The sequence below is a fragment of the Pseudorasbora parva genome, chromosome 9 (genome assembly GCF_024679245.1).
Source record: "Pseudorasbora parva isolate DD20220531a chromosome 9, ASM2467924v1, whole genome shotgun sequence".
Lineage (NCBI taxonomy): Eukaryota > Metazoa > Chordata > Actinopteri > Cypriniformes > Gobionidae > Pseudorasbora > Pseudorasbora parva.
In genome coordinates this window covers 17,991,696-18,008,538 of record NC_090180.1, presented here as the reverse complement: position 1 = coordinate 18,008,538, position 16,843 = coordinate 17,991,696, and the positions used below count along the sequence as shown (strand labels likewise).

At 38.6% G+C, this 16,843-nt stretch overlaps 2 protein-coding genes across 3 annotated transcripts in view; both read right to left on the bottom strand.

The window, feature by feature from the left end:
• Positions 1–261: 261 nt before the first annotated feature.
• Positions 262–5,526, bottom strand: tmem125b (transmembrane protein 125b). The gene is given in 7 exon segments (XM_067453152.1): positions 262–2,226; positions 2,229–2,279; positions 2,282–2,317; positions 2,320–2,352; positions 2,355–2,483; positions 5,149–5,194; positions 5,291–5,526. Coding segments are annotated over 5 exon segments (642 nt in total). The 5' UTR covers positions 2,449–2,483; positions 5,149–5,194; positions 5,291–5,526; the 3' UTR covers positions 262–1,798.
• A 3,341-nt stretch (positions 5,527–8,867) lies between these two features.
• Positions 8,868–16,843, bottom strand: part of cfap57 (cilia and flagella associated protein 57) — a 34,129-nt gene continuing 26,153 nt past the window's right edge. For both annotated transcript variants that reach the window (XM_067454219.1, XM_067454220.1), the window contains 4 exons: positions 12,749–12,883; positions 12,515–12,658; positions 11,302–11,431; positions 8,868–9,437 (listed from right to left, as the gene is read on the bottom strand). In XM_067454219.1, the coding sequence (XP_067310320.1) occupies positions 9,277–9,437; positions 11,302–11,431; positions 12,515–12,658; positions 12,749–12,883 (570 nt within the window). In that variant the 3' untranslated portion in view covers positions 8,868–9,276. The remainder of the gene's footprint in view (positions 9,438–11,301; positions 11,432–12,514; positions 12,659–12,748; positions 12,884–16,843) is intronic.

Sequence of the window (16,843 nt, the reverse complement as noted above, 5' to 3'; positions counted from 1 at the left end):
CAGGCGCAGATGCACAGTAGACAGTAACAGCATTACTTCAAGTCAAGACAGAGGCTGAATTCAGAAAGCATGGCCATTTTGCCACAGAAAGAGTTTGAGTAGTATGCTAGCAGTTCTGGTCCACTCACTCATCAGACTGGAAATGGAAGTCACTGTATTCTGGGATGTAGTATTCCAAAAGAGTGTGTTCGGCACATTTTGTCAAATATTATCCAGTTACTCCATTCCTGCCTTCCATTCAGTCGGAGAGTCCCAGAGTCTTTTCCCCCCTTTTTGTGTATGTTTTGTTGCCGCATTTAGATTTGTTTCACTTTGATCACAGTTCACACAACAGCACAACACTTCAAATGTATGTAATTGATCCATAATAACTGTTAACCATATTTCACAATAAATGTATAGTGCATTGAGTTTAGGGGAGACTGGTAATGAATGTAACACCTTTTGTTTGAGCATCGGTAACTGGTTGTTTGTGCTGCTATATCTCTCAAAATCTAATATGTGGTAGCCACATTTGTCTGCTACAAATATAACTCACATGGACATGTACAACAATCCCGGATTATGTGAGTTAATGTCAAACACAAAGAGTTCTTTTGTTACAACTGCACGTGTGAGTTGGTTGGGTGGGGATAGAAGTAACAGTGAGAGCTAATTTGCTTAAATAAGATCCAATTTATGCAAGAATGATATTGAAAAACAAAGAATAAATTGTTATAAATAAATTGAAAAATTTAAAATAACAAAAAACATTGTAATGTGCTTCACAAAAGCAATTGCAGTTAAACATGCCAAATTTTCATGATTTATCACAACATTTCTTTTATTTATGTGGTTCAGATACAATAATATTTTGAGTTTTTATTAGAAAACCAATTTTCTTCATTGTATAAACTAAACATTTTTAAATTCAATGAACTCAACATTTTAAGGCAACCAGGTTACTTACTTTTTTGAGTTAAATCAACAACAAAAAAAGTACAGTTTGTGAGCTCAAAAAATGTGATGCAAGCGCATGATATGGATGAAATCATCACAGCTCTTTTCTTACTTGTCAAACCGATAAGTGTTACAGCTGAACACTCTCCGGTCTCCCTGTGTGATTAACATAATTATGAAGAGCACATAACATTTTACTTTATAGCTGAACTACATTACATGTATACTATAGGCTACCACATATTTTATACAGCTGTATACACAAAGTGTGCATACTTATTATTGTAAGTATTCAATAAAAATGAGCTGGTTGATTTACTCTGGAACATGTATAGAAATAGCTTGCCGTATGAAGACAGCTTTGTGGAACGACACACTTTATGTCAACAACAGCATAGTGCACTTACTTTTTTTGCCACAGAAATAGTGCAAGAAATAAGCCTATGCCAGAATTCATCAGATGGACTGCGATGTGGAATGCATTGCATTCTGGGATATAATATTCTGGGATATAATATAAAGTAGTGTACTTTATTATATTCTACTGTACATACTGCTTTCCATTCAAAATTTCCATAGGGATATGGGATATTCCTTGATACCTTTGACTTTCAACTACAATGGCTTTCCATTGCCTGGTGCTCAGAAGATAAAAAGTAAAACAAGAAATGGCAATGCTATCGTTTGTGTTGGAGGTGTTTGATTGTCAAAGATGTCTTCTAGTCAAACTGCAGGGAAAACATGATGCCATTTGTTTTGCAGGTGTAAACTTAACTTAAAACAAGCCACTTTTACACACCAGTATGTGCAAATAAGTTTTATTATCATGAAACCAGGAGCAGATGGAACTCCATTCGTCTCATAACAAATTAGAATGACTAGATGTTGAATCCCTCCATGGACTGTTCCTTTGTCCCGCCACTGTGTAAACTCTCACCCTTCGTCGTCTTCGCCTTCTCGTGGTCCTCCTCCCCTGCGCATAAACCATGACTCCATATACCATCACACCCAGCACCACAGCGCCCCCACTGGCCAGGAGGATCACACCAGAAAGCAGCATGTCTGACTCAGTGAGACTGAGAAGTGTAGTCCCACAGACCACCAGCGCCAGGCCAGTGAACAGCAACAGTACGGGATCTGCCGTCCCTCCACTCCGCAGCTGCTCGATGCGCCTGCGGCTGTGTATGCAGCCCATGTCTTGCACGGCAGAGCTGAGTAGCTGCTTCATGAGGACCACCAGTGCCAGGAGACAGAGAGTAGATCCGACACCCAAGCGCCACAGTACGAGGGCCCCACGGCGGAAGAGGCCGTCGAGAGAAGCCCCACACCAGCCGAGCCAGGCTCAGAACCATGGCCACTGAAAAGCAGTAGCACAAAGAGAGACGTGTGGCTTGTTGAACCACCACAGCTCACCTGCTCCTCCACGGCTTGGCGCTGGAGCCACAAAGGGTCCGCTGGCAGATGAAAGTGAGCTCCAGGACTCATCACACTCAGAGGGAGAAGCTCCATCTCAAAGGGTCACCTGGCGGAATGCTGTCTCCACACTGTATGGTCAAACATAATATTTACAGTTATTAACCCTTTACAATAAGGTTCAGTGCATTAACGTGAGTTAAGTTTACAGCATTTGTGTTTTTTTAAATATATATATATAAGTCAAGTTCATTATCAATAAATCAACTTTATTTATATAGCGCTTTTACAATGACGATTGTTTCAAAGCAGCTTCACAGTGTTAAACAGAACAATATTACAACAAAATTTGATTTGGCTGTACAGTCGTTCTGGAGAAAACAGTGATGTTATCAGCCTATTTTAATTTATCATATAGCGACAATGTTGGCAGATCAGTATTATAGTTTATAGAATTAATAAGATCTAATTCATTAATTTTATTTGTATATTTAGTTGAACAACTTAGATCATAATTTTAGTGTTATAGTTTTTGTGTCCTCAACTGAGCCAGCCAAGCAAAGGCGACAGTGGCAAGGAACCAAAAACTCCATCAGGGCATGATGGAGAAAAATCAACCTTGGGAGAAACCAGACTCAGTCGGGGTGCCAGTTCTCCTCTGGCCTGTTATCAAACAGTGTATGATTATTATTCTGGCAACCTTACAGGCCAGAAATCACATTAGATCGGATATTCAAAATGTCTTGGTATCACGCAAGAGAAGGGTTTATTGATGACGTGTCGATTACAAAAGAATATAAATATTTGAAAGATCATATTTATACACTGCCCAGCCAAACAAATGGTCGCTGTTTGGATTTAAATAGGCAAATGCTTAAGAGTGTATGATTGGATCATTACTGCAGTGATTATGTCTCTAGCATGTAAAATTGTGAAATTTTGCTCGAATTGTGAAAGAAATAGAGCATGAGTCCAGACCTTAAATTCATTGAATGTTGTGATGTTATTTCCATCAAGAGGTGCAAAAATTGTTTAAGAAATGAAAAACTACACACTCCATCAATCAGGTTTAGAAGAACTGTTGCCAAACATAACATGCTAGAAACATAATAATCACTGCAGCAATGATTCAGTCATACACTCTTAAAAGGGGGATCTGATGCTATTACATGCATTCTCACATATTTACATTGTTAAAAAGTTGGATTCTCATGCTAAACATGGCCAAAAAAAATAAAAAATAAAAAATAAATAAAAAAAGAGAAAAAAAACGATTGATTCGGACGTATGATTCAAATTCTGTGCCAAATACACTCTTCATATGGCCCTGTATGACTTCACAAAGGACAGAATTGCTTGTATGGGGACTTCTCCTGGATGAGCGCATGTTGTTTTTAGATCACCAAAAATCAACTCAAAATCAAATATTGCTAAAGAAGTGTTTTTTTGGTTGTGAAAGAAAGATAACTTTGTTCAGCTTCAAAAATAACCCAGCGTTAAGGAAACAGTGGAACACTGAAGTTTGTTCATCCGGATCAGCAACAGAGCAAGTGTGTTTGATTTTTGAGTGAAACTGAATCAAATGTCTGTGTTTTGTTGGCAATCTGCACATATAGTGCATGTAATGTAAACAACACAAACATAAAGTGAATCGAAAATTATCCCAGGATTATGCCATGATGTTGTGTTTGTGTGTGTTTGTGTGTGTGTGTGACTCTTTAGCTCCGCCCAGTGCAGGCCTGCATGAACTCAGCTGTTTTCATAAAGAATCTGTACAGCGTATCTTTATAAATATGATAAAACTAGAGCCTCTTCGGAGATATGAAGGATGCAATCCTACTCTATAGTACTCAAGATGAACATGAGACGTTGTGTTATGTATACCTTTAAGCATTTGCCTATTTAAATCAAAACAGTGACTTTTTTTCAGCCGGCCAGTGTTTATTAGTTCAAAATAAAGATACGTTTCAATACGTTTTACAAGAACCACACACGCACACGCACACGCACACACACAAAAATATATATATTTGAAGAAACAAATAGTCACAAAAATATTTGAAGAAACAAATAGTCACAAAGAAATGTATATACATATATATATATATATATATATATATATATATATATATATATATATATATATATATATATATATATATATATATATATATTTAAAAAAAATTCAAACACAAAAACTCTAAATAGATGTTTATATTTTACAATACATTATCAACAACCAGTCAGCAATACAAGGTTTTACCTAAAGAACACAAAACTTTTTAAGACAGATATTGAAAGCAATCATAACTTGCGGTTAGAGTAATCTAAAAGTACAGTACAGTAATAGAGTAATCCCTCTGATTCAGTTAATTCTTTCAAAACTCATGAGTTTGTGGTTATATATGATTAATTATAGGAAACATTTGCAATCTGAAATTATAATGGTGCTATTTATACACAACCTCAAAAAGCACTCAAATGTCACACTTCACAATGTATCTATAAGCAAAAGTTCTTAAGTATCTTAAGTAAAAAGTTATGTTAAATTTTTAGTTAAATGCAAAATGAATGCTTCAGAAATTTTAAATACAACTTCACCTATGCCTCTATTACTTAAATTAAGTTTTTCGACAGAATGGCAGAAATGATGAAATCCAATCAAAGCCATGCAGCAAGCCATCATTATATAAACCACACAGATAATTGTAACCAAAGGAGATTTTCCTCACCTTTCATCAGTGCATGCTTCCAATTCCCAAACTTTTGAATCAACATTCTGAAATTTCCACAAACCTGATCATCATGTATCCTGAACAGCAGACTTTCATCCATGGTCCTGCTTTAGAAAGTGAATTTTTAGTAAGCTTGATTTTGCTTTGGCTGTGGTGCAGGACTGTTCACTGTCACATCTCTCTTTCTCTGACTTTTTGTTTACCTGTCTCTCTCATTCTGTGGTGTGTCACGGTGTAAGCTGACTGGACATTGGTGCCAAGCACTTGGGGGCGATGACATGCTTCCCCCGTTGTCTTCAGCCACATTCCACCAGGACAATAAGAGGTTTCTCATTGTCTTCTTTGTGACACACTAAACAGCATGTTCGCAAATGAGAACACACACAAACGCTCACACTCACACATGTGTGCACGGGTAAGCAAAGATGTCTTTCAAGGCATTGTGGGAAAGACAATAGACCAACTGGAGGGACATCCCACAAAGTGAATCTCTGATGTCACGCATGCAGAATAATGGACGTTTTGTGACTGTAAGGATGGTGTCATTCACATGACATAAGTTTACTTCGCCTCAGCAACAATAGCGCCACTCTTCTCAGTGTTTTTATGTGCTGATGTCGAATAGCATGTGTGGCATGTTATTCTTCATAAACCTCATTCAAACAGGATCATATAGGAAATTCATACTGAGTAGAACTAGGGAGGGCTGCCCCACTTATTATTATGTATTAGATAATAAAATGTAACAACCATATAACAGAGAGAGAGAGAGAGAGAGAGAGAGAGAGAGAGAGAGAGAGAGAGAGAGAGAGAGAGAGAGAGAGAGAGAGAGAGAGAGAGAGAGAGAGAGAGAGAGAGAGAGAGAGAGAGAGAGAGAGAGAGAGAGAGAGAATTCGTGTTCCTCAAATAAAGAATCAAACGGTCATGATTCAAGATTCGGAGCGCGTGTCACACTGGCTAACTGCTGAAATCACGTGACATTGGCGATATGAATCACGAATCAATCTGCTGATTCACGACAGTTTGATTCTTTATTTGAGGTTTGAAAACAAACGTGGAAGAGAAAACAATGCTGAATAAAGTCATTAGTCGTTATTTTCGGACCAAAATGTATTGTCGACGCTTTAAAAGAGTCTAAACAACTGATGTCACATATGAACTACTTTAATGATGTTTCATTACCTTCTGAACGTGGACAGCAAGTCGGCATACTTAACAGTTACATTCAAAGGACAGAAAGGCCTTAGCCTGACAAGCCAGACCCACATCAAGATGTTTGGTCTGGAAACTCACCATAGACAGGGCTCAATCCGAGGGGCGGGATAAACGGTTGTCTTTCAAACTCCCTCTGCACGCGATAGGATAGCGCTAAAACCATAGACCGTAAAAAAATATGGACGACTCGACATCATCCGTTTCCGCTTGGCAGATTTGAAGCTTTCAGGCGCCCTTGCACGGCGCGGACATCTTGGGACCGAGTCTGCGCAGTAGCGATTTCGGGACCGGAGTTGCGCAGTAGAGCGCAGGAAGGACAGTCGCGATTTCAAAAGCCCGCCCACACTCTCGCAGATGCAGGACAATAAATAATGTTGGTGTGAAATAAACAGTTATGGAAATGTAGAAATTAAAGCTAAAGCTCTAATCTGCTCCCAAAAATTTCGAAAAAAGTCCGTTAGTGCCTCAGTGACAACTTCACTCAGAGAAGCCGTCAGTCTCAGCTGTCAATCATGACGTCACACCCCCCGTTTTTATAGCATCAAATAACTAACTCAAAGTAAACTTATTTTTAAAACGAACACCTGAAATGAAATCATCGTGATGATAACTGCCTTCAGTGACATAAACTAACTTTGGGGAAACATTTTTGAAGTGTAATTTTATTATTTAGTTTGCCTCGCGTCCATTAGAAAACACAGAGGGGCGGCTATACTGGGACCGGTCACCGGGGGGCGATCGAGGCGCGAAAGCTTCAGTAAATGAGAGGGAGACTGCAGGCTTGGCTACAACCAACCGGAGCAACGACGGTGAAGGGGAGCTCGCTGACTGATTAAACATTCACCATATCCGGTCGGCTAAACTCCGAACACATCTTCCCTTTTTAAGAATGACTTCAGTGCCGCTCTTTGTTCTTTTCTCAGAGGAAAGCTTAACTCCAAGTCTTCCGGAGGCGCGGGCACAGCTGATTCGAAAGACCACCGCAGTTCGCCAGTTTCTTTGTTACTAGAAGCACGCAAACGCAAATCGGCCGTCGTCATTATGCCCCCCCCCCCCCCTCCTCCGTCGACTCTATACACGATGTGATTGGGCCGTCCAGATTCTGAGGAATACAGCTCAGATAGGAATTGAGAGTTGCTAGCAGCTAGACCACACTTGCGGGCAAATTAAATTTGCTGCCGCTAGGGTGAGTCTAGATTTCTAGGCTAGAAAGGCCTCGGACTAAATCTAAAATAACTGTCTGCCGGCCGGAAGTGATAGTTTAAAATATTGTTATTTTTCTTAGAAACACTTTATTTATTATTTATTTTTCTGTGTTCATATTAAGAAATAAAGTCGCATATACATCTCGGATGGCATGAGGGTAAAATACGAGTGAAACTGTTAGGATGTTTCTGCGTGCACTGTATTTTCAGTGTAACAGTTACATAACACAGAATTGACGGTCACACTTTAGAATAATGGTCATTAAATATGCAGGAAGTACTACACGACTAATAGCAGTAGCAGCTACTAGGCTACTATCTATAGCAGCTACTACTATTACCTAACCTAACATCGAATTTAGGAGATAGTTCAATAATATTAACTGAGATTAGCCTCATTAATAACTTTTACTTAACTGACCAATTATTACAACATTATTGTGTGTCTGAGATGTAATTAATCATATTTTTTACTCTGAATAAAGTCATAAAATGCATCACTAATTACTTATGCAGGAGCTAGTGATCTGGACCATTATTTTAAAGTGGGAAATATGTTTTTTCACTTTAAAATAATGGTCCAGATCACCAGTAGTCCTTGAAGCGTGATTGGGTACTTGAGTAATTAGTGATGCATTTTATTACTTTATTCAGAGTAACAAAGGACAATTTTTAAGAACTAGTGATCTAACAATGTTCCACTTTAACATAATGGTCCAGATCACTAGAACTCCCTGCATAATGACTATGTAACACATATTTTATGACCCCATTGAGAGTAAAAAAAGAAAATTTATCACGTCCCAGACTTGTTAATGTTGTGATTAGTAATTAATTAGTAATTATAATTTTTCATTTTTACCTATTAGTGACGCCAGACTCATTCTATTAATTCCATAATAAGGAACTATCTTAGTCCTGAATTCAATATTACTTACTGATTAGTTCAACTGGTTTCTATATTAGTTAATAGTAGTAGCTGAAGTGTTAATGTAGTGCTACTTATTAGCCCTGCATTACTTCCTGCATAGTTATCTATTAATAACGGACCATTATTCTAATATGTTACCTAATTGACTAGCTAGAGACATGGAATTCCTTCTTAAAATCTGCAGCTCCACCATAGACTCGGATCATGATGTCCTTAGAATGTTACACTGTAAGGCTAAGCAAGCAAGGGTCTCAAAGCAAAATACCTAATTATGCATTCAGTTTTTAGGACGGAAATAGCACAAAAAGTAAACAGTCAAAACGTAGACATATGAAGACTTTATAGCCCAATATAAATGTTTAATATACTTCTCTAATACATAATAACCAATTTAAATAGCTTACAAACATTTCTCAATCAGGCGTGTTGCTCACAGAGAAAAACCATAAAATCTATTTTTTCCCCCCCATTTTACCAGGTAAAACAGAATCGAAAAATCTTTTTGAATCGTTAAAAAATCCTGTGGAAATTCTCCATTACCATTTTAATTATTACTATATGAATTTACATGAATTTTAAATTACAAAAACCTTTTCTATTGTTGGCTGATCATTGAGAAATTGCTCTGCGTTCTGTGTATTTTATCAAATTATTCTTTATAAACGTCATTCATACAGGTTGGTACACCATGGAATAAAATTAACAAACCCTAAATTGTAAAATATCTGGAACATTTATTTCAATCTGGTCATAATTTTGTCATATTCTCTATCGTTTCATAAAGTAACACCCAATATGACATTTGATACTTTATTCAGGCATGAAGAACAAGCAATATTCAGTTGGTAAGTGGTGGTAGTTTTGTTCTGGATGAGGGTATCTGGCTGAAAATCTCCTGCTTGAGTCTGTGGATCTCCAGTCGCTGTAACTGGATGATCTTCTCTGCTTCTTCAGAATTCTCCTGCGTCATCAAGACAGTCCTCCCTGCTGAAGCTGCACCTGAAGCATGACAGAAAAAAGACAGCTGAATATCTGAGATGGAAATGTTATAACGATCAATGATTATCCAGAGGCATTATCAGTGTTTCCCAAACATTGATTTGTGGCGGCCCACCGCAATATCAACATTGACCGCAACAGAAAGATTTGGCGACTGTAGTGGTTTGAAAATATATTTAACTTCTCATAATAATATAAAAGGTATTTAATGGTGTGTTTTGTGCAATTGCTGACAAACAAACTAAATTCAAAAGCTTGATAAAGCTTTGTAAAACTAAAAGATTAAAGGTGAGGCCAATTTGTGGAAAACAAGCACTTTTATTTTAGCCTGACAAGCCAGACCCACATCAAGATGTTTGGTCTGGAAACTCCCCATTGACAGGGCTCAATCCGAGGGGGCGGATAAACGGTTGTCTTTCAAACTCCCTCTGCACGGCGTGCACGCAATTAGATAGCGCTACAACCAACCAGAGCAACAAAGGTGAAGTAGAGCTTGCTGACATATTAAACTTTCACCGTATCCGGTCAGGCAAAACTCAAACACATCTTCCCTTCTTAAGAATGACTTCAGTGCCGTTCTTTGTTCTTTTCTCAGAGAAAAGCTTAACTCCAAGTCTTCCAGAGTCGCGGTCAAATCTGATTCAAAAGACCGCCGTTCGCCAGTTTCTGTGTTAACTAGAAGCACACAAGCGCAACTCGGCCGTCATTATGTTAAGCCCCGTCCCCCGACTCTATAAACAATGTGATTGGGCCGACCAAAGTTTGCCGTTTACAGCTCAGAAGTGTATTGAGAGTTGCTAGACGATACTCGCGGCAAATTAGATTTGCTGCCGCTAGGGTGCGTCTAGATTTCTAGGCTACTTTTATTTTAAAAAGACATGAAATTACTACTACCAGTAGATGGTGGCAGAGGAGCAATTATTGACTTTGGTGGAAAAGAATCGGGATAGGAGTCAGGCAGAAATCATGTTAATAGATGCGATTATCAACGATTATCTTTACTGTAGTAAAGCAGAGCAGGGGCTAGTGTTGTGGGAGCTGAGCAAGGCTGCTGGAGAGATTTTTATGCAACACACGCCTTGCGAACAACGGGACTTTTATTATGAAGGGACATTATTTATTTTCCAATCATGTGTAGGAGGTAACGCAGCTCTGTTTAATCATATCAGATTAATTTAAGTGTGCTTAAAATTATGTTATGACGTTAAGCTGTGCGTTCGCTCGGCGGCTGCTGTGACACTTGTTCACAGTTCACACTGCTAAGAGTAAATCTTTCTGCCAAATAAAACTGAGGGTAACGCATATATGGTGCAACTCACAGGCTCCTTAGTTAAAATAGCAATTTTATCACAATTTACAACTAGCCTAGTGGTTTTTGGATATTTTACTGAAAAAATCCTACATAGTGCACATTTCATAAATGGGAATAGTAGAAAGTCTCAAAGTTTCATGAAAAACAATAACTTTTCTTTAAATTGTGATTAAATTACCCAGAAAACAAGTAAAGAGCGTTCCGAAGCTGTCGGGTAGTTTAGTGTGATACTATAGAAGAGTAATGCATTTACTAAGAGCAGAATATTTACATTTTCCCTATAAAAAATTGTTTTTTTTTTCACATTACGTTGGTACTAAAAGTAAATTGAATCTGCATATCAATCCATAAACCTTAATTGTTTGACTAGTTTATTCTGAACCGCTCATCAAGCACCACGCTGAGCCACTCCTCCCTGCCCACCACAAGTAAATTCTCAACCTATGGGAAACACCGGCATTATTTTTCAGTCCTGAAAAGTTAATATTTGTAAAGGTAAGTGTGGTATAAATGGAACAAAAAAAACATTCATTTAAAATCCACATGAGTCACCTCTTGTTTTAGCAGAGCCCTTGATGTTCTTGTTGAAGTTGCTCTGACTCTCGTAGTTGTGCAGCTGCATTCGGACTGTGCGCAGCTCCTGGCGCAGATCATTGATCTCTTTCATGAGAAATACGTTGTCCTGGACACAGATGGAAATTGTGAGAACTTTCACACAAACAGAAACAGTGACTGAAGGAAAAAAGAAAGGCTGTATGTATTTGATCAAACATATATTAATATTGTGAAATTTATTATGATAGAAAATTACTTTCTTTAAAAAAAATATATTTCAAGGTTCTATTAATTTATGTGATGGCAAAGCTGAATTAATAACTAAATGGAAATATGACAAATGGTGATAAAAAGTCCAGACATTGCATTAAAATGAACATGCATTTTGGTTGGTAACGGCAGTCGTACGTCAGTTCATGAAGTCAGACGTAATACGACATTGTCATTATTTTTACGCCAGCTAGAGGGCACATGACTTTAAAACGTAAATATAGGTCGTAATAAGGTGCTTGAAAAACGACCTACAGAGTCATACTTTTTTTGGAGGACAGGTTGCTTGATTGGCTTGTTCAGGTGTGTTTGATTAGGTTTGAAGCAAAACTCTGCAAGAAAATGGACCTTGAGGGCCAGAGTTGAGAACCACTGCACTACAGTATGAGTACCATACTTCTGTTAGGACTACTATCATTAAAGATTATTGATAATAAGCATACAGTTCGGATAGCTGGTATGGTTCTGTTCGGGGCCAGAACTCCCTGCCCATCCATGCAGCCTAGCATGGATAAGAGCAGGGAGCGCTGCGATAACCCTAGGGTAAACAGAACAGAACCAACATAATGTATAAATGTATCTTAATGACAATAATTTAATGTGACAACATAAATCAAAATAAATTTGTCTGATTTGAAGAGGAATATCTGAAGGTCATGACCGGACGAGAGGAGGAGCTGGGGATGGAGCTCCTGAGTAATGTGATGAAGCTGCTGATAATACTGAATGGAACTTGTATATAGGGGTGATAGGCATCGTATTCCTAAAGGTAGACGTGAAGAGTCAGAAGATGCGAGCATGACTGACGTGACCTGCCAGAAATACGCTACGCTTGATTTTGTACTTGCATGTGTCCGTTTTGTCAAGTCTGTTTTACTGATTTAAATTGAAAATAATCATTTCCACATTAATTGCACACTGTCGTTTTTGTTCCTCTCACCTTCATGAGCTTCGTATTGTTGGCCTGGAAGACATTTGCATCTCTGCTAAGCTGGTTCTTCAGAGTAGTGATAATCTTCTCATAGTGCTCCCTCTGTTTGCTGTTTTCCCTCTGGATATCTGTGTGCACCGCTACTTTCTCGACCTACAGTCAAACGCCACACCCACTCGCTTCACCGGCAGTCAAAACAGTCTGAATATGAATAATAACCATGAATAATCGTCTTGATCTTACCACATCTGATGGCTGAACATAACATTTATAGAGCTCTCGAATGTTTTCCTTCAATTTTTGGGGGTCCTGAATGCATTCCACACACATGTGAAGGTCAGCTTTAAATCTCTGTACCAGAACCCCAAAGTCCTTCACCTGGAGAAGACAGCAGGACAGTTACTCATTTACAATTTATAGTGAAACTAGGACATTGGCATATTTAGATATTTAATTGTCAACTAATGCATCCATGAAGGTCATTTTCAAAAATTAAGAAATACTTCTGTTAAATGATTTTATTACCCTAACGTCTAACATTGTAGGTTTATGCTGAAATAACAAAATAATGGTTTCTATTTTTCAAAACATATATTGCATGTTGTTATCTGTCTTTATGTGTAGTGAGTTGGCTCACATGATTTCAGTTTCACGCTTCAGAACTTCCTTTAAGCGAAGATAGTGAGCATTGATGCACCTGAGATTTGTGGTGCATTGTGTGACTTTTTAAGGAGCGAACGTTTCAGTGGCCTGGAAATATTCTGTGATTGACTCCCTGATCAGTGGCCTGACTAGGGAGTTTGAGTTCCCATTTTCCTTAGTACCCTAGTTAGTCTCCTAGGTTGTTAATTTGTTCGGTTTCTGTTCTCTCTGATTACTCCACGTGTTTAAAGGTGCGGTATTTATATATATATATATATATAGAACAGACAAACTCACACAAAAAGTATTTCAACATGTCCATCTTGATGAGTATCCAAGCAGATATAGTCTGAATATGCCTTAAAGGGGGGGTGAAATGGTGTTTCATGCATACTGAGCTTTTTACACTGTTAAAGACTTGGATTCCCATCCTAAACATAGACAAAGTTTCAAAAACTAATGTTGGACGTTTGATGGAGTATTTCTGTGTTAAAAATACTCCTTCCGGTTTCTCACAAGTTTCGGCGAGTTTTTTTCGAGTATGGGTCTAATTGACGTTAAATAGAGCGGAAGGTCCTTGTATGGGCTGTACGGGCTCTTCTCCCGGAAGGGTGCGCGCGCGCGTAACTAGAGGGAGAGAGAGGAAATGCACGCTGTAAACAGTCTCTCAGGTGCAGATCCAGTCCTCCGTGAACACTTATGTCGCGCCCCGGGAAGGCAGCGCTGCATTTGAACCGATTTGAACGCAGAAATGACGGGAAGCTTCAAGGCATCGCTTCAGTCGCGTCGCAAAGTGGATTTCCACGGTCACTGCTGTCACAGGACTTCACCAAATCATACCAAAGAAGTGTGTTTTTGACAGAGCGGTCCTGCTTTGGAAGATGCCGGTGAGTAAATCAACTTCAAATGTCTCTGCTATTGGCTACCGTCGCATGAGTAAACATCAGTAAACGATACGATCGCGTGCTTCGTCATTCAAATGCGCTAACGGTTACTCCATTGTTGTTCTATGTATAACGTTACACTAGTCTGACGTGCAAAACCGTTTTGCTTGCTACTTCTAAGGTCTAGTCGCATACAATAGTCCATAAACCGAATCATGTCCTCATACACTGCGAGTAAAGACACAGAAATGTGGAGAGGCCATTAAATACAGTAACTTACATACCACAGAGACGGACGTCCTGATGTTGCCGTTTCTCCTGTTCAGTTTATTTCAGCCTCAGATTTGATTGTGGATCATTATCTGTATTAGCTGAGATAGATGGGTTTCTCCGGTTTCTCCACGCTTGAGGACGTCACCGCTTTGCGCGCTTGTGATTCTTTAGCTCCGCCCACACGATACGCCTCCAGGCGCTCGTTTTTTTCCGGAAAGACTCGGTACAGCCCATATTTCTTTTATAAATATGATAAAACTAAAGACTTTTCGGAGATATGAAGGATGCAATACTACTCTATAGGTACTCAAGATTGACATGAGATTGACTGAAACTGAGTGTTTCACCCCCCCTTTAAGTGAACTTTATACAGTCTAGAAAGAAGACACATATCCCTGCATTAGGTCTTAAAGCCCCACTTGGCTACTTTTGCTCTCGGGGTCCCCCTACAGTTTGGAAAAAATAATGTCCTCAACTACTGTCGTAAGCGCTGTAATCCTACAACAGGGGATGCCATCGCGCGTGCATTTGTTGACATGACAACCCTGATAGCCCTGAACTAGTGATGCGTGGCTCGTCTCATAACCCGCGGACCCCGTATGTCTATTTAATGGTCGCGGGTGCGCGGCGGGTTGTAAAAATATATACAGTGGTGCGGTGCCGGCCAAATAACTTCATAAAAGTGGCGCTGCGGATCGGTGCAGCACATGGTGCAGCACTAACAGTTCCCCTGAACACTGCAAGAGGATTTCGAGTTCTTCTGGCGGCGCGTGTGAAATGTCTTCATCCCAGGTAACGTTACAGTCAGTGGCATATGCTTCAGCATGTCATATGAATATAATTTCATGGCTTTTATTTTTTTCAAACGCCAAATAATCACGATGCTCACGTTTACAAGCCAGCGTCATTATAGTAGTCTATTGGTTACCGTTTTACAGAATCTATATGATACTTCAGTTCAATGTTTGAGTGGTAGCTCACCGTAACAAGCAGGACAGCATCGGTCGGGCACGCCTCCTCCAGCTCACGCCGACGAGCAAACCCTGGTCACATTTTGATCCTAGTCCTGCCTTTAATCCCATCACTTTTTCGTTTCCTCTTATTGCTTTCCTCCAACAAAACATTTTCTTTCTTATGTGTCTGTGCTGCTTCGGACATGACTATATTATCCGACGAACAAAGTTGTGCTCGCACGTCTGAATGTAAGGAAGTGTGTGTGTTGGTGGAAGTGACGTATATGCCGTAAAGCAGTCGAATTTTGTAGTTCTTTTTGTTCTCGGGTTACTACCCGAAACCCGAAGTTTAAAAGTACGATTAAAAACGATACAGACCCCATCAGGCTATGGCAGACGTGTCATTCAACCTATTGTAAGTCGATTTATCATCACAAGAGTCTTAAAAAATATATTATGAAGGTTGAAAAGTTACCTAGTGCTGCTTTAAAGAGGCAGCGACCTTTACTCGGTTTAATGTCAAACAAAAGATAAGGACATCACTCACTGCTCTTGATTGAATAGCTTGAGTAAGTTTAAAGTTTAAGGATTAATCTTTAATTTAAACGGTGAAATATGCAATTATTTTACATTTGATTACTTTATTCAATTTCTCTACCTAAAAACTAATGTTAGACCTACCTGAAAAACATTGTTTATTTTATTAGTATCTTTGCTCAATAGTATTTATTTGTGCTGCTGCTTGTATTTAAAGCTGCAGTCCGTAACTTTTTGCGCTCTAGTGGTTAATAAACAGAACTGCATGCATCTTGCTGAAGAACATTGCAGCCGGAGCTACTTCTCTGTTTATGTCTATGGCGGATCACGCAGGGACTGTGTTCCTCCGCAGCGGTACCTACCAATCTGGCCTTATATAGTCCCAATATAAATAAGTATAAGTGTACCATAATGATTCAGGGTAAGACAAAAACACGGTTTGGAAAATGGATTCATGTTGTACACATTCTAATTATATAATTTTTGTAAATCTTAATCACAAAAAAAGTTACGGACAGCAGCTTTAAGTTATTTGTTCTTATTTTCTTTATTTTTATTTGACAGTAGTCCTTTATTCCCCGAACATACAGAACCATACCGAAACCGTGAGCAATCTGTACCGTTACACCCCTAGCGTAACGTATTTGAGAGGGTAGCACACCCATTCTGAAAGCCTTCGTCAGAATTCAGATGAGCAATTTTTATCTAGATTTAAAAAAATCAATATATATATACCCACCTCTAATTAATATTTTATATATATATATATATACTAGTGCGCTATATATATATAATTATATAGTGAGGAAAATAAGTATTTGAACAACCTGTTATTTTGCAAGTTCTCCCACTTAGAAATCATGGAGGAGTCTGAAATTGTCACCGTAGGTGCATGTCCACTGTGAGAAACAATCGAAATAAAAATATGTAAAAATATCTAAATAAAAAAAAAACGAAATAAAAAAAATCCAGAAATCACAATGTATGATTTTTTAACTATTTATTTGTATGACAGATGCAAATAAGTATTTGAACACCTGAGAAAATCA